Source organism: Antedon mediterranea, chromosome 6, assembly GCF_964355755.1.
Source record: "Antedon mediterranea chromosome 6, ecAntMedi1.1, whole genome shotgun sequence".
Lineage (NCBI taxonomy): Eukaryota > Metazoa > Echinodermata > Crinoidea > Comatulida > Antedonidae > Antedon > Antedon mediterranea.
Window position 1 is genome coordinate 30,513,221 of NC_092675.1, and position 23,419 is coordinate 30,536,639.

Sequence of the window (23,419 nt, forward strand, 5' to 3'; positions counted from 1 at the left end):
TGAAGTATTTAATTTTGTTTATACATACCTTGTCCGTACGCGTTATATAACACGTTCGGTACAGCAATATTGTCAGTTGTATCGTTAAGTCTTCTAAAAGTTGTACTGATAGTAAAATACAAGAAATCGATCAAAAACTAGATTCCACATGCATCAAATTTACTCAAATTAAAGTTAGGCTTACGTGGTAGGTAAAGAATATATTATTGAAATTCGTGGTGACGCAATTATGCACCTAGGTATGCCACATTCAAAATAAGCTCTCTAAACCATCATTGCTATTTCCCATCCCAGCTCAACAAACTTTTATACATTTTTGATTGTTAATGCATTCATTCATTTAGCCAGACATTTAGCAATATCAAAAATCAAAACATGAATATAAAAAATGAATTAACTAAATTACTGTAAATTCTTGTCCAAACTAAGAGATTCTCAATGATATAGCTTTTATTAACTTAATGATATACATATATAATGGAACAATAAAAGATTGTAGTCTACATTATAAACAATACAAATCCTATATTGTCCTACCTTCGTTTCAATATCACAACCAATAAAAGTAGTATCACCAAACACACAGTTACTAGTCCTGATATTAGTACAACTAAAAGAGAAAAGAAATTATTCTTTATGTCGGTAGATAGCACGACTAATATCAATACTAAGTAAAAACAAACTCTATTAAAATGAAGAAAAATGATATGAATAAAACAAAATTAACTGTCTTACGTACGTACCTCTAACTTGTGTCTTATATTTTGCGCTTATACCTCCATTGTCAGCAGAAGTACCCATATCATTACTCGCCACAATCTATAAGCAAAAACAATCAAGCAACAACAATCAGGCAACCCAACTTTATTTTGTAGAAAGGTATATTTTGAGTGTTGACTAATCAGTTTCAGCAGGAAAATATTGGTAAACCTTTTACTACAAAAAATATACCTTGGTTAACTTGCCTGAATAAATAATGTGAAAGGGTAAAACAATTGAACAATTTATTTTTGGTTTAGTATGTTTAAAATAATAACTGACCTCAACAGTATACTCTGTGTTTGCCTTGATACCGTCATCACTCATAAACGTCGTACTCGTTACTGATCCACTCACGGTTTTGCTAATTTTACCACCTCCTGATGACGTCAGTGTCACTGTATAATTATGTACTGTACAATCATTACTGGTTGGAGCTTCCCATTCAACTTCAACTGTGTTCTTTCCAGAAGTTACTTTGACATTTGCAGGATCTCCCGGAGCTAGAAAAGTAATAATATGGTGTGTAATAGGTTCTATTCCATTAGCTATACTATTTTTCAAACAAATAATATATGGCCTGGAATAAAAAAGGAATAAAATACATGTTTACGGTATAGTCCTAGGCCTAGGCCTATACCGTAAACCGTAAACATGTAAATTAATAAATTAATATGCATAAGTAACGGCTTTTACCTATAAATCGTTAATGAAGACATTTTAAATAAATAAAGTTATTTAAACTTAATTCCTGATATATTAATGTAGTCTTACCTACAGTGCCACTTTGAATAATATCAGATGTTTTTGGTCCTTCTAGATTTTGGTTCTTTCCATAAACTTCAAAAGTATATACATTACATGGCTTTATATTTTCCTCTATTTTCACTATGTTAGACTTTGTAGTACTTCTTTTTATAACAACATTATTATTATCTTTCAATGAATATTCATACACCATGTCACCATTACGACTACCACACGGAATCTCCAACCACGATATAGTCAAAGAATACGGCTCTTGATCAGACATTGTCATTATCTCAGTCGCTTGATCAGGAGCTTTTATAAGAAATAAAGGAGAAACTATTATTAATAATCGTAACTTACAGACATAATTTATATCACATTTCCTCTGACCACATTCCTGCAAATCCTATGACAAGTAGACAGAATGCGATATTTCTAAAAGACCAGTTGAACTAAAGTAAGATCATATTTCTTCTGCACAAGTTATTTTAGAATCAAAACACACTATGAATTAATAGTTGCACTTATAGTAATGCACACAGATATGATAATAACCTACAGAAATAGGAATATAGACTAGTAAACTGTGATATAGTGTATATGCTCTACTTTGTATTTAAATTATCATCAATCATGTGACGAAAGATGTATTCTATGGAACATATTAACACTACTTAGTAATATATTGTTAATAAAAGTACAGTATTCATTTTTTGCCTACCACTTTCTTCTGTTTGTACTGTATGTTCATCTGATGCTGCTCCAGCTACGTCATTAGACACCGCAGTAACTTGGATTCGATATCGAGAATACGCACTCAGATTTGATAAGATGTATGAAGCAGTTTGAACGGGACCTTTATTGATGACTTCATTACTAGTGTTATCACACATATCAAATTGTATTAGTTGATAAGTTACGTTATACATAACAGGACAGTTTCCATATGTCACTTCATTCCAAGATAAAGAAATATAATCGGGCCCAGAAATATCAGAAAGTCCATTAACTTTGCTTGGAACTAAGAAATACATAACAATTATAATGTTAGTAAAACAATGCCAAACTTCCGATATTATATTCAACGATTGTAAAGTCTACCGTAGATTAATATATTACAGTATATAACAGAAATAAAGAAATAGAAAATAATACAATAAATTGCAAAAATCTCTTGGATGCTAAATATAAAGATGCAACATATCAAGCTGTATATAATCATTAGGAGAAAGAACTTTTTTTTTCTCGTAGCGATAACGGCTTGACAGACATTTCGTTGGTCTTTATTAGGCAAATTGTCGTCACATATATCTCTACACAATTTGTGTTAGATTCTGACAAAACAATTAGATTAGATGTTATTAAAAACTAATAACAAACAAAATTGATAAACACACAGTGCAATCAAAAGGTCAATACTCAAAAAACTAGTTATGTTTAACCATAGAGATATTATAGTTCACTATAATATCTCTATGGTTTAACATTGTTTTACCAGTTTTAGTTGTTTCATTATTACTCCATGGTCCATTGAATCCAGCATTGTTCTCTATTTGTACTTTACATGTATACCACGTGCACGCTGTTAACCCGCCAATCGTAGCTGATGTAACATCACTAGCAGTGACAGTTATAGATTCTGAATCTGACTCACAATATACATCGTAATGAAAACTGTTGCACTGTATTTTTTCTGTATCATTATCTATTTCCTGTAGAAAAAATCTATTTATGATTATAATTAAGATAATATAAGATAATAAGATTTATAAAGCGCGCTCCACAAAGTGCTCAAGGCGCTCATAGTTATATTCAAAGAAGAAAATACAAAACACCAACCTGCCATGCAACTGTTAATGAAGAACTGGATGGATAAACTGCAATAATATGTGGAGAAACCAATGGCTCTATAAAAAAAATTATTAAATTAAGAAAATATTCCCTCTTTTGCATTTGAGTGTAAAAATACAAAATAGCAAAAATGTAAACTTAGGTTAATTATTCTAGTCACAATTATTGTTCTGTCAAAGGTTTCTATGCTTTTTTTCAGATAATGAATATGAATGGTTAATTGATGTTTATCAATATATTGATCCATTGTTCTCACTTGAACATATCGTTGATTCTGTCACAACTTGACTGTCTGGTCCACAAACATCTTGTCCGCCGATGTTCTTACATACACGAACTTTGACCTCAATCGTTCGATTTGGCGGTAACCCAGTAATTGTAAAGACGTCATCATTTGTTGTGATTGTTGTAAATGTTGATTCATCTTCACTTTTATATAACACTTGATAAGATGAAGCTGGTCCAGTTCCATAATCCTCACCAAAAGTCCAATCATACACGATAATCATATTGGTGGCTGTGACGTCAGTACTATTAACTTGCTTGAATAAATACGGCAAAGCTAAGTCAAAAGAAAAAAAATATATTGCATTATACAAGAGCGTATCAAATTATTGATTGGTCAAAATCTCGAATAATTGGCAATTATTTAGGTTGTGTCCTTGTAGAGAGCGTGTTTGTTCTGTTTTGTAGGATATTTTGCAAATTTATTAATAACTAACCTATCTGGCAGTCGTTACCGCCCCATCCATCTTCACAGTTTCCACTATCACAGTAACCCGTATCTTTATCACATGATGATGACGTTTTACAATGGCAACTATACTGACAAAATTCACCAAACTGTCTATCGGGGCATGTCACATGATCTTAAGGAAAAAAACAGATAAAATACACACAAAAAATAAAAATAACAAAATACACCTTGTAACACACGTCCACAATGAGATCCACAAGTGTTACTGTTCCATTTTTAATAATAATAACATTATAGAATAACGCATAACTACTAAATAAACATTTTAATTTACCAAGACATTTATTTCCATCAAATCCATAGTTACATGTAGCTCCACTTCGACATCCTTTTTTGTAATCACAGTAATATGAACTGCAGTGGCATCCTTGATTACAACCTGCGCCGTAGTTTGTCCCTGTACATGCTATTTTTGTGAAAAGTATACCAATTTGAACAGTTGGATTTTTTTTATTTATTATTTTATATTTTTTTCTGCAAAAAAGTTAGCTGAACGCGTTTTTTCAGGCCATTAATGTAACAGCTAATAAAATAACTTCTGTTTTTTTCTTTTTTTTTCTCATACGCATCCAACAGCGAGTGAATCGTCAATTACAGGATGGATAAACTATTTAATACTTTATACTAAATCTCATTTAAGGCTTAGGAAGTGGAGTTCAAAGAGTCGTGAGTTACAACCCTGGCACTAGGTCAGGATTGAATCCCGGACCTTAGGATTGGAAGGCAAGCACGTTAACCACCAAGCTACAGCTCTTAAATGTATTATTGGTAAATAAAAGTACATTTCTTTCTTCTTGATATATGTTGATCCGTTTAAGATATTGCATGCTTGTAATTTGTTTTAATGTTGAGTGATTTTTAATAGCACTGTACTACTGATACCTTCTGTGAATACTACATTGTGAAGAACTAGAAAAGATCGTTTAAACTTACCTTCATCACATGTATTACCATGGAATCCTGCCGCACACGCACAGCCAACTGGATCTGGAGGACACAGTAAACTCTGACAAGGAGACGAGCAATAAATACTACATGACCGACCATAATACCTGGTACTACATCCTATAATAGAATCATTTTCAAAAATAACAAATGTAACAATTTGTTTTTTGTTTAATATAGTACGTTATATTATTTACAATTGCAACAAATTCCTAATATCATATCGTTTTATTATAATTAGGTGTATTATTTAATGTCAGTTATCCTGACTTTTCAATGCTCAAGTAATTTTGCAATTTTATATATTTTATTCGAACTTTATCTTTTACTTCTTGTTTGTTTGACGATACTTGTGTAAGTGGGCTAAGCCTATATATTTTTTTCGTAAAATTACATTAACACATAATACGTATTTTGTCTTTTTGTGAATCACAAACTAAAATGAAATATATGTAAACTTTAAACTTACTTTAGATTACAATTTTACTTTCTGTTCGGAAGTTTAGCCACATCATTAATGACTTTGCCTCGACTAGTACAGTAACCAAGCAGGACCTTAGACAGTTTGAGAAACTTAACAAGAAGGTCGCAAAAGCAGACGCGGATATCAATTTCTTAAAGAATTGCAAAACGTTCGGCGTTTTTCCCAGATTTATTACAATTAAATTAGAATAATTAATTCGTTTTAAAATCTACCTGTAATCAAAATAGAATACAGTAATTACCTTCTGAGCAGTCAACACCTTTAAATCCTGCTGGACAGATGCATAACCCAGTCACGTGGTCACATATTCCTCCATTATAACAAACTGGACAATCGCCATTACACTCTGATCCATGTTTTCTTGTAGGACAACCTATTGATTATCAACTATTATTTATTGACAACAAAAGTATTGTCCAGATTTAGCCTTTTTTGGTTTTTAATTTTTTTAATGGATTTGTAAAAGGAAACACATGTTTATTTGCCAACTGTATTAAATAACGTATACGTAATAATTCACCTCTGACAATCAATCTCATGATTGCATGTTTTCCGTTTCTATCTTTGTAACATTCGTATATTCCAGCATCACTTGTTCTGACATTGTTAATAGTCACTGTATTTTTACCATTGCCATGTGGTATGCTAATGTTGTTTAACTTCCATTTTAATTCTGACGTATTTATTGTGGTACTGACTTGTAAAGTCACGTGATCACCAATACTGGCTGTAATAGATCGTTGGAGTGGAGTGACGTCAGCTATGGATTAAATAATGTTTAAAACTTATATGTGCAGATTAAAGCATTCTGGAGAAACAATGGCAATATACGATTGTATGTGGTTATTTAAAATGATTTACAATTATACTTATACTCTTGAGGTAATTTGTAATTATTTCTGTTACAGGTATAGGTGTGCAACCTACTTAATTAATTATTATTATATTACGATTCAACTACTAAATAACCAATCAATAAATGCTAAATGGAATAACTATGTATATATCTCACCAGTTTTAGACAATATTATAAAAGGTATGTGTTGAGATCTTGAATCTTTAGTTGCGGAGGCAAAGAAAGCACCGACCTTTTGAAGGCCTGAACCATCATCGATACTGACGATGAGGGCAGTACGGTCACTTCCAGTGTATTGTTCAACTGTTGATCCTGTAGGGAACATAGTACCAGAAGGTACAGGTGTGCTTCCACTTGTATAATCATCACTCCACATCACAGGTCTCCCATACAACCCAGTTCCTGTGTCACTTTCTCTTCCAAGTATTATATCAGTAGTTATATCAGGAAAAGTGGTATAACCCCCAAACATGGTTGATTCTATCGTAGAATCAATTTCCACGGTTGGATCTGGACACATAACGGTTAGATCAAAGATTCCATCTAAAACCAATAATTAATTATTAGTGAATTATTTTATTAATTTTTTTGTAAAATGATGCTTAAATATTTTGTTCAAATTAAAGATAGAAATTATTAAATTATACATAATAGAAAAGTGGTTGCCGTCCCGTAACCTCATTACTACTCGTGATTCAGTGTTTTAATTTCTCTGAAGAAAGATGAAAGAATATTAGTAAATTATTTTATTGAAGTTGTTATAAAAGTAATACGTATGCGCAGAGACTACCTATATGTTGGAATAGTAAAAACGTTAAAATAGTGTAACATTAGCGTATTCTATGTTATATACTTACCATGCATAGAACATCTAACACCAGCATCCTCATTATGACCACAGTTGTGAATTCCAATACCATTTGATGGACATTGATTCAGACCAGTCTCTGTACCAACACATGCAACATTATCCAGCAAAATAGCACCAGATCCCTGACCAAAATAGGCACCAGAAAACGCTTTACTAATGCCTGTGTACGACAAAGAATTGCAGACAACGGTTGCATCTTGAACACCCCACGAATCATCACAGATTGTCCCCCATTTACCCTGGTAAAATATCTCGACACGACCCTCTAAAGCTGTGTTACCTCCAACGAGACGAACTGCAAGATATATTTAACACTTAAGTAATAAAACCTCAAGTAGTTAATAACATTGCCCATATTTACTTATACAAACAACTTAACATTCCTGCTTATTAGATTTTTAAGCGCGGATTGACGACAAACTAAATAGATTTTAATTCCTTCTTCTTCAGTAAGGTCTTGAATATTAGAAGATTGGTGTAAAGAAAAATGTACTACTACTTTAGTTATGTTTTCGTTAATGGCGATTTGATGAAAATGAGCCATATCAAAACACAAATATCTATCATTATGTAGACATAATTACTGTTTTGATCTTAACTTCTAGCACACTTTCGATAAGTTATCAGTGACGTGTTCTGAGGGAAGTAAAACTTGCACTGGACACAACAATTTTTAACGTCTTGGAACAAATATTTGATTTTATCTGAATTATTAAAGAGAGAAGGCACATTCTGTATTGTATTGCACTCATATACATATATTGCATAATAAAAAACATGACGTGCCTAAACACATTACTCCTAAATACCTTTAGCACAATTTGGACCAATTAAACAGTCTGTCCTATGGTAAATTAAGATAAACATTTCAACAAATCCTTACCCGCCATAGAACATCGAACACCAGCATCCTCAGTATGACCGCAGTTATGAGTTCCGATATTCCTTGACTGACATTGATTCAGACCAGTCTCTGTGCCAACACATGCAACGTCATCCAGCAAAATGGCACCAGATCCCTGACCGAAATATGCACGAGAAAACGCTTCACTAATGCCTGTATACGACAAAGAATTGCAGACAACGGTGGCATCTTGAACACCCCACGAATCGTCACAGATTGTCCCCCATTTACCCTGGTAAAATATCTCGACACGACCCTCTAAAGCTGTGGTACCTCCAACAAGACGAACTGCAAGATAATATGCAACACTTATAGTACAATATCGCCCTTATTTACTTATACAAAACAACTCATTATCCTATTTCTAAGCTCTATAAATAATGTTTTAAACAAACAAAAAATCTTCAGTGTAAATTATGAATATGCGTTATCACTATATTTATTTCAGTTGAATTAAAGCTATGGTAACGAAGAGAAGAGTGAAAATACCACGAATATAAAATTGGCCTATTCATTATTAAGTTTCTCTCCTTATTATCTAGGTACGTCAAATTCTGACCAAACTTATCCAATTATGAATGTAAAAATGTTATTAGAAGCATCATCTATATTCATATAATATCGCCCAAAAGTTGTTACTATCTGTGAAACCGAGCTTTTAATTTATCTTTATCCTATCGGCTATGTTAATTCTGTTTTTCACTAGGCGAAAATTCGCGCGAATTGAAAACGTTGACTAATGCGTATGCGTATTCATATTATTATTGTTATTATTATTATTATTATTATTGGTATAGTATTTTGTGACGCGATAAATTGCGCAACTAATCAGAACTCATGAATGCTCGATCCATACAAATTATTCGCCTAGTGGAAAATTGTTGTAATTTGTTTAATCATTTTTGTTTTATTATCATAACATGTGATGGTAATGTGAATTTATGATAACGCACCTGGAATTCCACATCGAACACCTGCGTCCTCGCTATGATTACAATTATGCTTCCCCCACACGTTATGGTCACACGCCGCTAAATTAGTCTCTTGTCCACCACACTCAACTTCATCAAGATGTATTCTTCCACTGCCAGCTCCAAAAATCCCTCCCTTTGTAGCCTCTATTGCTTTACTGAAGCCAAGCTGCCGACAGACTACATCGGCGTCAAAGCGGTCCCAGTTGTCATCGCATACTGTTCCCCATTCTTTATAATAGTAGTATTCGATACGACCTTCAAATGAGTTTAAGCCGTCAACTAAACGAACTGTAATATAGAAATGTATTTTAATTTTATTAAAGAGATCCCCTGAATATCAGTTAACTCACTGGGCCGATATAAACTGGAAGGGTTACCCTCTTTAAAGATGGTTGAATTTTGTAAAAAATAAAAAATGTAAGAAATAATAATAAATAAATTATTGTTGTCTATTTGTTTTTATTTATTTCGGCAATAAAGAAAATCATTACAATAAACAAAAACAAGAAATAATTTAATTTAATTAATCAGTGTTGAGAACTCTTCTTAAGAATAAAACAATACAATATATACAATTACTTAAATATGAAATAAGAGAGATACATATAACTCATAAAAACAATTATTCAAATTAACAAGAACATTATTATGAAAAGTTAACCTCGTGAAAGGAACATAGTATAAGTTGTTTTGAAGAAAGAACATTCTAATTCATACAATCTAAAGAAGAATATTGAAAACAAACAGTAGAATTCCAAATGTGGTCTAAATTGATGTCACAGAATCTATTTTTAGTTAGGATTACCACCGTCAAGTCATTGGTTTTCTTTATTTCATGAATCAAAATGTTTTCAACATCAATACTCCAAATACTATAATGAATTAAAAGCACAGTGCTGGGTTTCCAAGAATAAATATTTGTAAAACCAGTATTACCAACCTATTGGCGTACAGTAAGCTCCGGCATCATTGTTGTGTCCGCACGATGACGTCAGAACACTATGGCCACATAGATCCAATCGTGACTCATTACCAGTACATTGGACACTAGTGAAGTGGATCGGACCGACTCCTTGACCAAATTCAGATCCAGTCACGGCAGAAAGAGCATCCGGGTAGTCTAATTGGCGACAGACGACTTTTGCATCGTTCTGGTCCCACCCGTTATGGCAAACCGTACCCCATTGACCGTCCTTAAATACTTCAACACGACCCTCACTTTCTAGGTAGCCTCCTACCAATCTAAGTGTAACTGGAGAGAAAAATTAAAATGCTTAAATACTAGCCAAGTAGCACATCATCAAGGAAGATTATTTCAATTTATTTCGATTTTATGATTCAGGAGGCTAGTAGATTATCGTAAATGCCTTCATCATTATCTCAGATTAAAATGAAAGACTGTTATATCTGTATCTTATAATAATTTAAATAAACATCAAAATACGTGCACTACACTGTACACACTTTTCATGTGAAACAATAATCTTCAGACGTTATGTTTGGTTTTGAATAGTTTAACACTAGCCATATAATATAAAGAACACAAATGCATTAGTTATGAAATAAATACAGTAGTATGATCTTACAATTTCTGCAAATCGCACCAGCATCTTCTTTGTGACTGCAACTATGCACATTCAAACCACGGTTGCCACAATCAAGGATATTGCTCTCTGATCCAGAACACGCTACCTGATCAAGCAGGATGGGTGAGGCAGCATTTCCAGGACCATATGCGGCATAACTTGGAGCTCCAGTGGCTTTTACATATCCTAGCTGACGGCATACTACTGTCGCGTCCTGCATATCCCAACCATCGTCACAAATCGTTCCCCATTCGCCGTTATAATAGAGTTCAACGCGTCCCTCATTTTGGCTTGGACCACCAACGAGACGAATCTCTTAATGAACAAAAAAAAATGTGTTTTTTTTTAATTTTGGCATAATTTTATTTTATTTTTACTTATAAATATAGGGGAAGAGGATGAGGCAGGAAACAATATCCTTACATTATTATTATTATTTCTTTTCTCATATTTGTTTGATGGCCATCCCAAAATTAGTCGTTACGGCATTACGAAAATCTACCTGTCTTATTTTTATTTTAATAATACTAATAATTTAAACAAAAACAGCAAAAGTTTCTTTACAGGTACAGTTTACAGTGTTTTTATTTTTAAATGATAAATAAGTAATAAATAAATGAAATGTGGGTGTACCAATTCTAGGCTATGGCTGCTAGTTTTGAAATACAATGCAGATTAAACTTACCTGTTTTTACCGTATCAAGCATAACAATCATGAAAAAGATCACATAACTAATTCCTAATTGTGACATAATGAGCTTTAACCGTCATCCAGTAATTGTTTTTGTTTATGTTTTTTCTCCAAAAAACAATATAATTTGTAAAAAGCTAGTCACTCTGAATCTAACTATTACCGAGTAACATGAAACGCGGAAATGCAAACGATTTTACATTTTGTTGCGAAATACGCTCTAAACTATTAACAGGAATTAATATTTAAAAATGATGAAGTTTGATGAAGATTAGTAATTACATTATTAAGCAAACAACTAAACATTTCAACAATGACATTTACTCGTCGATTAAGGAAATAATTACATGAAATATCGTTAAATCAATAATATAAGTGTTGGCCAATCAAAGTGTGCTCATTACTTCATGTCAATTTTTAGACTGAATGTATTGACAAAACTGACAATTGACAGATCATGTTTTATCGTAACAGAGATATTGTCCCAAGATAAAAGTCATACGATATGACCACTTAATGTACTGCTATTGAATTTAATTATTGCTGTGAGCTAAACATTGTATATTAACTAGATCTATAGTATTGTAATAGTCTGCTGTAACTATACTGTGGAGTAGCTTTGCGTCAGGGTGTTGAGTCAGATATTTTGCCATACCATGAGGTAATTTGTACTTTATACTAAGTACATTGAGAACACTTTTCACAGGTGGGACTATTCTCAATGTACTTACTATAAAGTACAAATTACGTCAGAATATGGCAAAACATCTGAATAGATATTTAGTATATTAAATATTTGTTTATATTTTATTTATTCATTATGTCGATCAAATGGATCACACAAGGATAAAAACACAGAAATGTACAACAAAACAACTTATTCGTCGTCGTCGTCGTCGTCATCATTATCATTATCATTATCATTATCATTATCATTATCATTATCATTATCATTATCATTATCAAACAACAATATTAAACCAAGCAAACTAGACGGCACTCCGAGAGTGCATACGCTACCTCCGTCTAGGCTTACTGTAAAAATTGTCCTACATAAAACAATCTCCATCGGAACCCTTTTTTATTGTGTTTTGTAAATTAATTATACTTGGATGTGAGTTTGGTGTAATGGGTAACCATCTAGATTTATATTTCCAAAACATACAAATAAACCATGGCGTTATAGTGCATAAACCTATGATACCTTAAAACATCTAGATGGTCTAAAGTATGTTTCTGTTTTAAGATGTGTGATACCAACACTAAACCCAGCCTAACTACACTCGAGAAAACCCAAGATTCAAAAGCCTACACAGAATCTTTGAAACGTATAACGGAACTTAAGTACTTTAGATTAAGGTAACCTTAAACTAATAATTTAATTCTTTTAAACAAATTTTCTGGTAATATATCAATGTCTTTTTATTATGTATGACCTACCATGTTTGTACCAGGTAAGGCTATATTTTCTTAACGGTGGTAGTTATGAAACCATATATATGATTTATTTTTTATAAACTGATTATGACTAAAACCAAAATATCTTGCTCATTTAACACCATGAGCCAAGTATTTTCATTGGCCAATGTTAGTAAGAAAAGAAAAATGTGGATGGCGTTACTAGATTGCTTAGAGAGTATATTTGTTGACGACGAACATTTTGTACTTTGACTAGAATTACTTTCACGTCTCCTGCGTCAATGTTACTTATCATGTTATTTTCTGGAATAAAATAATTAGGTAAATTTCTTTTCTGCAAAAAGTGGATAAGAAAATTTTGAAGATCTAGAAATCTATCACCCAGATTAGAATCTATCCAATCAGTTGGAGATGTTCTCTCACAAAGCCAAAACATGGTGGTCTTCATGTGATAGGAGGACAGTACCTTCGGTTCCTGTAATGAAAATAAATCAAATATAATACTCCATTAAAACAATCAATATCGAATTTGAATTCATAGACTATATCGTGTCGTCTTCCTTCGCCATCTACATAAAGTGGTTCATTTTAAATATAAACAGTTAAAAAATTACCTAGCTTAGTTCATAGTCAACATACCAAGTACTAGTATTGTAGTGTTGAAGTCTAAATATTCTTTACTATCTTGTATCGTGCAACAACGGTACAATTAAGTGACATTTATTTTATTCACAATTCAAACTCACCTTAAAGTGTCTTCTCCAAAGTAGCTTGAAAATCATGTAACATTTACGTTGTTGGTCTGTAAATGTGTGTGCCAACGTACGTTCTGCCACAGAAAATGACAACCGCCATTCTAAGTCGAGTCCTTTTCCACCAGGATAATATTTTGGAACAATATGGTAGCCGTCTGCAATAATCTTTTCTACAGTTGTCTTTTGAGGCCATTTTCGTTGTCTTGATACCCAAGAATTGGCAATGGTAGGCCAATTTACTCCATTCAAAGCGATAGCTACATCAACTGTTTGGTCAAACTGTAGTACTGAACCTGTGACATTGTCAATCAATACGCATTTTTAGGTACATTATTGTATTTGTCTATCGGTGGGGAATTAATTGATTTGAATATATACAAACTATGAGGATTAAGTATCATTTACTGGATACTTTTTTGAAGTGTTCTTAATTCTGTTCTTCTTGTATTTGTATAGTTTGGGTATTGGACCATGTAGCAGGGCTTTCTATAGGCCTAACAATATATATTTTAGGGTTTTTTCTCTGCCTTTTTCTTAACCTACCGGTACGGTATATTCCACTATATCTATCTCAACCTCAATTTGTATAAGTTGTTATTAATCTGTCGACGATTTCTTGAGTGTTGTTAAAAAGTAAACCATGGGCCAACTGATAAAATCATACTAAGGAAGCATTACAATTCTGGTATCATAACTATGAATAATTTGTTTAACCTACCAAATGGTTCTTGTGATTCGTAACAAACAGAAATTGTTTGTACGGGTCCTTCTTGAACAAGTCTCAGTTTGCCTTTAAACTCATCTACTTTATTGTTTTCATTCCTAGTAAATTCAGACTGAACGGCTTTGAGTCGTCCTCTGGTATATTGCTCTTGGATACCTAATAGTTTCGAACGAGTTAAAAGCATTTCACCACTTGAAGATCTCGCACAAAGATGCTTGGTAAATCCAAGGCTCGTGTATGATTGAAGACTCTCTGGAATAAATATTGTTACGTAACCAGAATGAACAGACGGACGCCATGTAAAAGTAGGACACTCTTGACGTTGTTGGCGATTTCCAATATCTTCCATTTCTGTTATAAAAGATTTTTTGTGAACATCTTCTTTTTCTTCCATCATTCCTCTGGGTACGTCATTAGCAATCGTAAATTCTTCACAAGTTGTATTATGAGGATCTTCGGCAGCAATAGCAAGAGGAATCATCAAGTCCATTTCATCGTCTACGTAAGACATTCCAGGACCGCTGTTATCTGATATTGCAAAGCCTTCGCTCGTGCTGCCTGTCCATACAATGCCACTCATATCCTTGATGTTATCAAAGCATGGTCTCATCAACTCAAAAACCTGCTGAAATCGTTTAGGCAATGTATTTGTGTTTTCTGGCGGCGTACTATGTTTCTGAAACTTTGCTAGCATTTCACTTTGAATCCGAAGAATTGTTGTTATAAATGCCACGTGCTCGTTTGAAATCGGATCCACTCGTGTAGCGGGATCACTATGTATTTTATACAAACTTACAGAACGTTTGATGACTGTCTTTATGTCGATTTCATTCAGATATCCTTTTCGAGACCTCTGGTTAATCTCGTCGTATTCAGCAGATGAATTTTCTGCTTTCTTAAAAGCTTCTGTCAAAAAGCGGTCAGACCACCTTACACCTGAATATGAAACATATAAAGTAAGCTAAATAGGAGCTTAGTGAATGTATTGTTAGATAGGGCATATTACGTTTGCGTTTATTTCCGCAATAACTTAATGTGACACTATAGAACAGACTGGTGTTCTATACTAACATTTATGATTATGTGAACTAGTGCTGTTCCGCCGCACTACTATCAAATCGATTTTGAACAATACCATGAAAGAGACTCTTTAACACACTCGGCGTGGTACGAAACAGCGCTAGTTTCTTAATTATTATAATAACAATATTTAAAAACAAAAACTCACTTTTCATTCGGTAACCAGTTTTTGAACTGCGTCCACCTTCATTTAAAAAGAAAAGATAATCAAATACATAACAAATAATATAAATAAAAAACAACGCCGATGCCACCCACTCAATCGGGTAGTAAACTAAAGCATGTTACCTTTCCGTGTTGTTTCTACTTTTGCTTGATGACTGTAAGTAAACATAGTCTTGCCCTTTTCTGATGACACGTTTTTAACTACTTTTATTCTGATCGCATATAAGGTTCCTGGACTGAGGTTAGTTATCTCAAATTCCGGTTTAGTACTTCTTTCGTCCACTGAACCAGCTTCTGTGAACTCTGACCTAGGGACAGTAGTTTTGTATTCGACGACGAACTCGTCGATTTGCCGTTCTGTACCACAGTCGTCATTACTGACGTCATAAGCAGGCCAATATACACTGATTGAGCTATCCGTCTTATTCAATAATTTTGGCGCTGACAACATTGGTATAGCGTCTGTAAAAATGCAATCGAATATTAATTATTATTTTATTCTACTTTTATGAACAAGTCAACACTTGTAGATAGACTTTACGATTTTGTGTATATTACGTTGTATAATTGAACTCCGACAATTTTTACGCCAAATATAATTACTATACAAAATAAACCTACATCTACAGCAGACAATCATTACTAAACAATTAAATGGGATAGTATACATAAATTATAATGCCTAACAAGAGAGGACGATCCACTTGCGTTGAAAACGACGCAAAACAATGTGTGCTGAAGCTGCTTCAACCTTCATTTAAAAAGAAAAGATAATTGCTTAACAATTAATTATAGACAAAACAACGCCGATGCCACCCACTCAATAGGGTAGTAAATTCAAGCATGTTACCTTTCCGTGTTGTGCCTAATATTGCATTAGGACTGTAAGTAAACATAGTCTTGTCATTTTCTGATGACACGTTTTTAACTACTTTTATTCTGATCGCATAAAAGGTTCCTGGACTGAGGTTGGTTATCTCAAATTCCGGTTCAGTACTACTTCCGTCCACTGAACCTGCTTCTTTGAAATCTGATCTAGGGAAAGTAGTTTTGTATTCAACGACGAATTCGTCAATTTGCCGTTGTGTACCACAGTCGTCATTACTGACGTCATAAGCAGGCCAATATACACTGACTGAGCTATTCGTCTTATTCAATAATTTTGGCGCAGATGACAACATTGGTATAGCTTCTGTAAAAAATGCAATCGATATTAATTATTAATTTATTCCACTTTATGAACTACACAACTACTATGAACAAGCACTCAAATTTTCCAGTCGACGTACCATGCAGTCGGCTAGCGCATGCGCATAGCATAACAATGCCGTAATAGGGAGCAGTTGACATAGTCGACGTGAAATTCTTGCTTTTAAAACGTCGCGAAATAATGTGTGCTTGAAAGGCCTGGCCTTCTATCTGCCGAATCTGTCGTAAGCAGACACTTGTCCGGACCTGAGGATGTTGAACTGTAAAATACATCAAGGAAGTAAACTCACTACTTTCTCGATAAATGTTTTTCAGGTTAGGATTTTTATCTTCATTAATGAAGTCAAGTCCATAGGGTCCTCGAAGGCGTGACAATGACGTAGACTTTCCACCAACAACCTTAACAGAAAATTGTTCTTTGAAAAGAGAAGAAAATGTCATATCAAATATCCTAGTAATTATAAAAAGTATGTAGACCTAAATGAAAGATTGGGATAGCGTGGTATCAAATTTAACACAAGCAAAAGGCCCTATTTTTTGTCTTTAAATCCATCCGATGTGGTATACTGTATAGTTGACTCAATATTTTACTTTATGATTAAATATAATCTAATGCATTATATTTACCGAAGGGTTCATCATTCGTAGTGTCAGGTGATTCTTGAAGAATTATTTGTCCAATATTTTCGGTGATTGATACTTGTACGCATTTTCCACTTGTCGCAACTAGTGCATACACAGCTAAACATAAATCAATGAAAGGCGTATTATTATCATTATCATCATCATTATTAATATTATTATTAATGGTCTTGTTTGTTAAATTGTTTAATAAATAATTTCCTGTAAAAAGGAACCATAGTGTACATAAGGACAAAGAACTGTAACTGAAGATAAAATTAGTACTTTTGTATCTTAAGATCTTATTTTTAATTAACAGATATGTTTTTCAATAATTTCAGTTGTAATGTAATGTTGAGATTTTCCAAATAAATTCAAATTAGGTCAACAATAATCATATTCATCCTTTAATGGGAACTCACCTCCAGGAATATTCCGAAATGCGATGCCTTGATATTTCCCATTATATAGAAAAGCCAAAGTACCGTCTGGATGTAAAACAAAGCCTACTTTATCATCAACTTGAATATTTCTTAGGTTTAGTTTGTACCCTCCACCAATCGTTTCAAAATTACAAAAAAGGATATTGTCTCTGAAAACAGAATTGTGTATGAATCGTGAGATACACATATTGAATACCACAATTCATTTACAGTAAATTATTTTTTCATTACAATATTTTATTTATTTCAATTGTTTATTGTTATAAAAAAAAATATAGTGCCATGTTTTTTTATTTATGATAATACATTGTTGGGATCCTACAATTAAAGCTATGCTTACAGAATGGGATGTTGTTGTTGATATACGTTGTATGCATTTTCACTGGAATAGTTTTTATTCTCGAGAAATAAATGTGTTGCAGTACGGCCAAATTGATTGATATATTTCTAAACTTCTCTTACTGATGTGTGGCAATACCAACCAGTTATACTGCGCTACAATGTAGCTCTTCCGCCTATTCTATGTTAGCCATGTTTGTTTGTTTTTGCGAGAGTCAACAATTATTGCTTACTGCCCTTTAGCCAATGAATATTTAACACAGGGAAGTAACCAATGTATCGTAGAAAAATCAAACTTACAACTATAATATTCCTGATTACAGAAAGGTTTCATGAATATATAATGAAGAATCTAGAATTTGACGTTTTTTCACAAACCTTAAAAACCAGAATCCACTACCTTTTCCAAAACCATCTCCTTCATAAAAGATATCATCGGGAAATGAATTGTAGATACAGACGCCTAAAACATAATATTGATTTGCTTAATTATCAAATTAAACAATAATTAGAAGATATTTAATGATTCTAAACATCCTAAATAAATTCCACGAAAAATCCAATGAATTAAATATATTTTTCATTAAAAATCAAATTTCTGGACGGAATCATACAAATTTACACACACCAAATTGTGGAACATGATGAATATATTATTATTATTATTATTAATATTAAAGGTTCAATCTTGATTGCATAATAATGTGGAATAATGATATCCTACCAAACTCCATTGAGCTGTTATGACTGTCATCTACTTTGTCAATTTTTAACTCGAAAAGTCTTGACGTCTGAATCGGTTGGTTAGAAACAAATACCGCTCTGTTATGTTTCACACCGCTGTTTATACGATAAGCGATAGTTCCATCGCTGTTGACTTCGCCGTGATCCCTGACTGGTTTCAAAGTATACGGAACCGCAGCTGTATGTTCCTAAACACAATTAAAACATGTATTTATCAGAATTCGAACATGACTCTTTTTGGCTATTATTTTTGGCGATGTCTACTGCAGCTTCATGGTCGCTGGACATGTTACCGTACGAGAATCGAGTGAATAATAACAGTAAAGATGGGGATACCTGTAAGAGTAAAAATTACTATCGAGTTTGTACATTATAGAAGCCTTCGATTTTTGTCGACTAGGATTATTGTGTGCAGGAGGGTGGAGATGGTGTGACGCGCTTTCTCAGACGATGATAAACGAGCAAATCGAAGGCTCCTTATTATTAGGCTATAATGTTACTCTTACTTGTTTACTTGTTTTTGTTGTTATTGACAGTTGGACATCTTCTTCGGTTGTTCTACTGTTTGCATTGCTATTTGTTTCTGTCATTTTACTGGTTATATTAACATCTCTCTGGTCATCTGTTTCATCTTCTTTACTGGTTACATTGACATCTCTCTGGTCATCTGTTTCATCTTCTTTACTGGTTACACCATTTTTCTCTTCACCAATAAGTTCATCCATGTTACTGCTTGTGGTTTTGCAACTTGCTTTTATCTCTGTCTTGACGACCTTACTGGTCACATCAATTGAATGTGAAGCATCCACTTTGCTGGCTTTGCACATTTCCGTACCTTCTTCGTCTTTGTTCATTGTATTACTTTCAGTTGGCGTGTTGTTAGAAGCCGTGTTAGATTCTGATTTCTGGGTTATGCTTTGGCCTCTGTATTTATTAGTTTGTTCTTCAAGGTTTATAAGCTAGGAATATAGAGATAAAATCAATGTCTTACCAATAAAAAAAAAATCAGAATAAAGAGGTCCCTTTTTGTCTTTCTTTTTCCATTTAAGAAACATAATATTTACCTTTTGTTTAAAATGCTGATAATATGCGTCAGTGATTGTGTGCATTAAGTTTAGTGCTCCATGTTCAATAAGTACTTCCGGGTCACAATCACTGTAGTTAACTAGAATTTCGATTGACGTTTTAATAATTGTCCATTTCAGCTCATCTGTATAAACTGTTTCTGTTTTCGCTTTCCATACATCATTAATGATACGAATAAGTATATCTGTTAAATGAATACATTTATATATTTTTTTCATTATATATATTATTCATGTTTAGTTTTTATTTGTCTTTTGTTTCTCTCACCTTTTCTTGAAATTTACAATTTAGATAATATAATTTTGGACAAGAAATTATAATACCGTCATAGTAAAAAAAAAAGACATGGTATTGCACTGTACCTTACAATCTAATTTGGTTAAAAATTTGTTAAATATAAAAAATAAATAAAAAAGTGATCAGTTACTATCAAACAACAATTTGTCCTTCAGGTATTTATCCGATAATTATCCGATTTGAATGAGATAATTATCGGTACATTTATCTCGAGTGGAATCGTTTAAACCCCATTTCCGCAGACAGTTTATCGGTAAATCATCACTTAATCTTTATCGGTTAATTTTTGGTGGCGGAAACACGACCTAAAAGCAGTAAATATTACCTGGCCATCCATGCTCATTCATATGTTTCAGAACACTTTCTCTCTCATGTTGTGGTGCAAGAATCTTTTTCACAGCAGTAACAATGTCTAAGACGTCATTGTTTGCAAAACTATCACATTGCAATAGAACGCAGTAAAGATTGTCCAACATCTGAATATTATCAAGACAATCACTTTCCGAAGTTTTTTCGCCTGAAGTAAATTATTACAAACGTTACATACCTATTAACCTACAATAATTATACACTGTCCACCAGTACCACCTCATGCGCATCTTTCTATTTTCAAATTTACATTTAAAACTCTATGTTCCTTTATAAGTTCTCTTTAACCTTTCCAACTCCTACCTTTCCAACGCCTACCAAAACAGTAATATCGATTATATTTTGCTGAGCATTCCAAACAAAACAATTATGAATATAGTAATTACTTTTATCTTGTATGTCATATCCTTCTTGGCATTGTTCATCAGTAGATGGGCAAGCAACATCACTAACTCCCCAGTCGCTAAGAACTTGCTTTACGTAGCGTACAAGTTTCTCATTGTCAGCATTCTTTAACATTTTGCATAGCAATGGCACAGATTTTTCAATTATCTAAATATTAAATATTATTTTTCTAAACATAATAATATGAAGTATGCTATTATTTAATCAAATTTAAATTATTTATTTTTATAACAGTTCAGTGAACTTATGCTACGCACTGTGTACTAAACACGTAATCGTTTGTGTTTATTTTAAAACATTATTATTTTGGTATTACAAGAAAATACAATCTTGTATGAGTATAAATTAGGGTACTGCATAAATATCTTTTGAATTAAAACAATTGTCTGTAAGATTATCGAGTTTCATTTAAAAGAAGGTAATGACAAAGAACAGAGTTGTGTAAATGTGTATACGGTAATTCAACATAAACTAATTTCATAACAATTTAAAAATGTGCAATCTATAATTTGTTTTAAAGATGAAATATATTTTTAGCTGTTGTTAGACTAACAGTAACCTCGGTGTTGTGAAATCTATTATAAAATGGTAAGACAATAACACTGTTTCTAGGATGAACAACATTATATTTATGCGAATTTGTTGACCTTTTTGATAAAAGATGTGAAAATTACAATTTGCTGCTGTTTTAAATCTACCATTAGATTTTGAAAAAATATAGAGGAAATAGCATTGAAACATAATCTCAGCATAAAACTACGTTGAAACGCTAGTTTTGTGTTCCATGGTGGAAAAGCTTTTATATATTGTTTCAGGATTTATGCTTCAGTTAGAAATAATAATATTGGCATAGATATGAATGCATTCTTTTGAATTTTTAACCGTGAAGTTATTATAGTGGGGCAGATTAGAGTTCGGTTTAATCTATTCATTATTATAAAATTAAAATCACTTCCTCTTTGGCGCTCTTGAAGCGTTACCGTACTTCAAGACATAGATCTATTTTCATGTTTGATTATAAATTAACCTTGTGCGAGTCCCAAATGTATTCTCCAATGCTCACTTATGACCAACACACTTGTTTTAATTAATTTACTATTCTAATTTGTATTTTAAGACAAATATGACGTCATCGTACCTGATCTTTGTTGAGAGGATGTACAGCTAAATTAACGAGTGCTTCAACCAATTCCTGTACAGAGAATCCTGTTGATTTACCTGAGAGTGTGTTATCCAAAACTGAAGTTATCTCATTTATTACTCCTAAGAAATAGAAAAAGTGTCAACTTTAAAAACAAACAAAAATACATAATAACTGAAAATATTACAAAATATTACAAGCAGATAACTTAATAGTACATTCTATTCTGTGACTTTATTAGGATTAGGTCATTATTTCACCCAAAAAAATATATAGAACTATTTTGATTGCTGTCTCAATGAAATCCAGTTAATGTTGATAAAACAAATAATAAATCTCTGTAATGCTATTTGGTGTAATGTCTAGTTTTGTTTATATTGAAAATAATCTCTTGAATGGAAATTAAAGATAGATAATATAGTTTTGTTGTAATTGATATGATTCGTCCTACCGTGTTTATCCTCTAGTAACTCCACGTCGATGACAGGATCTGCTATGTAGCTAATTGCTATCAGAGAATACAGACATCTCCATTTTGATGGTGAACCTTTAAAGATGTCAAGTATTTTCCTCCACTCAGGAGTGCGAAACAACTCTCGATTTTTTCTACTTTTAGACAAGTTGCTTATAACACACAGTGAAGAATTTAAAAGCAGTTCCATCCTCTGTAATAATTTAACATAATGGATAAATATTTATTTTGATACTATTATAATTAATAATATCAATAATATAGTGGGCTATCATCTTCACAGCATCATCATCAGATAAAACAAATGATATCTAAGGATTTTAATTTGTATTAGGATTATTCAAGCAATGACAACATCTAACAGTACATTCAATTTTGTCATCTTATCATCAATTATTATACAAGAGAATTACAATACCTGTGAAGTTTTCAGGTCATCTTCCCAAAAGTTTCCTTGACGAGGGGGCATCAAAGGGCCCGATATTGGTGGAAAGAGACTTTCCAATTCTGCCATGTTTCTGCCAAGTCTTAAAAATAGAGAATAATCTTGGAGGTGGTGTGAATGCGCGCGACGCAAGCTTGGCGAAGCCGCCACGATTTCGTAGTCGTTTCTAAACAAATACCGAAAGAGTCTTTTATTTAGTGGTACCGCTTAAAACATATTATCAAAAATTGTTTTGTTTGAAACAGACAATATTTCTGTAATAATGGTAAGTATGCTT

The 23,419-nt window shown here is 32.8% G+C and overlaps 2 protein-coding genes across 2 annotated transcripts in view; both read right to left on the reverse strand.

Annotated features, from left to right (window-relative positions):
- LOC140052575 (scavenger receptor cysteine-rich domain-containing protein DMBT1-like) overlaps positions 1-11,489 on the reverse strand; it is a 24,909-nt gene extending 13,420 nt beyond the window's left edge. Inside the window, exons 1-6 of the mRNA XM_072098185.1 lie at positions 11,423-11,489; positions 10,738-11,052; positions 10,092-10,403; positions 9,131-9,439; positions 8,157-8,465; positions 7,260-7,568 (exon numbers count right to left, since the gene is read on the reverse strand). Coding sequence (XP_071954286.1) covers positions 7,260-7,568; positions 8,157-8,465; positions 9,131-9,439; positions 10,092-10,403; positions 10,738-11,052; positions 11,423-11,489 — 1,621 coding nt within the window. The remainder of the gene's footprint in view (positions 1-7,259; positions 7,569-8,156; positions 8,466-9,130; positions 9,440-10,091; positions 10,404-10,737; positions 11,053-11,422) is intronic.
- LOC140052577 (uncharacterized) lies at positions 11,313-23,299 on the reverse strand. Its single transcript, XM_072098186.1, has 18 exons — positions 23,116-23,299; positions 22,677-22,890; positions 22,223-22,347; positions 21,066-21,231; positions 20,636-20,827; positions 19,992-20,197; positions 19,434-19,886; positions 18,908-19,115; positions 18,562-18,646; positions 17,824-17,993; positions 17,408-17,521; positions 17,071-17,196; positions 16,422-16,763; positions 15,695-16,033; positions 15,555-15,590; positions 14,321-15,262; positions 13,594-13,895; positions 11,313-13,322 (listed from the first exon to the last, which is right to left on the reverse strand). The coding sequence occupies exons 1-18, from the start codon at positions 23,209-23,211 to the stop codon at positions 13,017-13,019; spliced, it is 4,422 nt and encodes a 1,473-aa protein (XP_071954287.1). The 5' UTR covers positions 23,212-23,299; the 3' UTR covers positions 11,313-13,016.
- Between the last annotated feature and the right edge of the window lie 120 nt (positions 23,300-23,419).

What these genes read in the sequence shown, in the direction of transcription:
- LOC140052577 (XM_072098186.1), bottom strand. Translation starts at nt 23,211, where the DNA reads ATGGCAGAATTGGAAAGTCTCTTTCCACCAATATCGGGCCCTTTGATG. An exon ending in GAATGAGCATGGATGGCCAG is followed by an intron (nt 20,198 to 20,635) that starts GTAATATTTACT and finishes TTCATTTAACAG; the next exon opens with ATATACTTATTCGTATCATT. An exon ending in ATCAGCATTTTAAACAAAAG is followed by an intron (nt 19,887 to 19,991) that starts GTAAATATTATG and finishes CTATATTCCTAG; the next exon opens with CTTATAAACCTTGAAGAACA.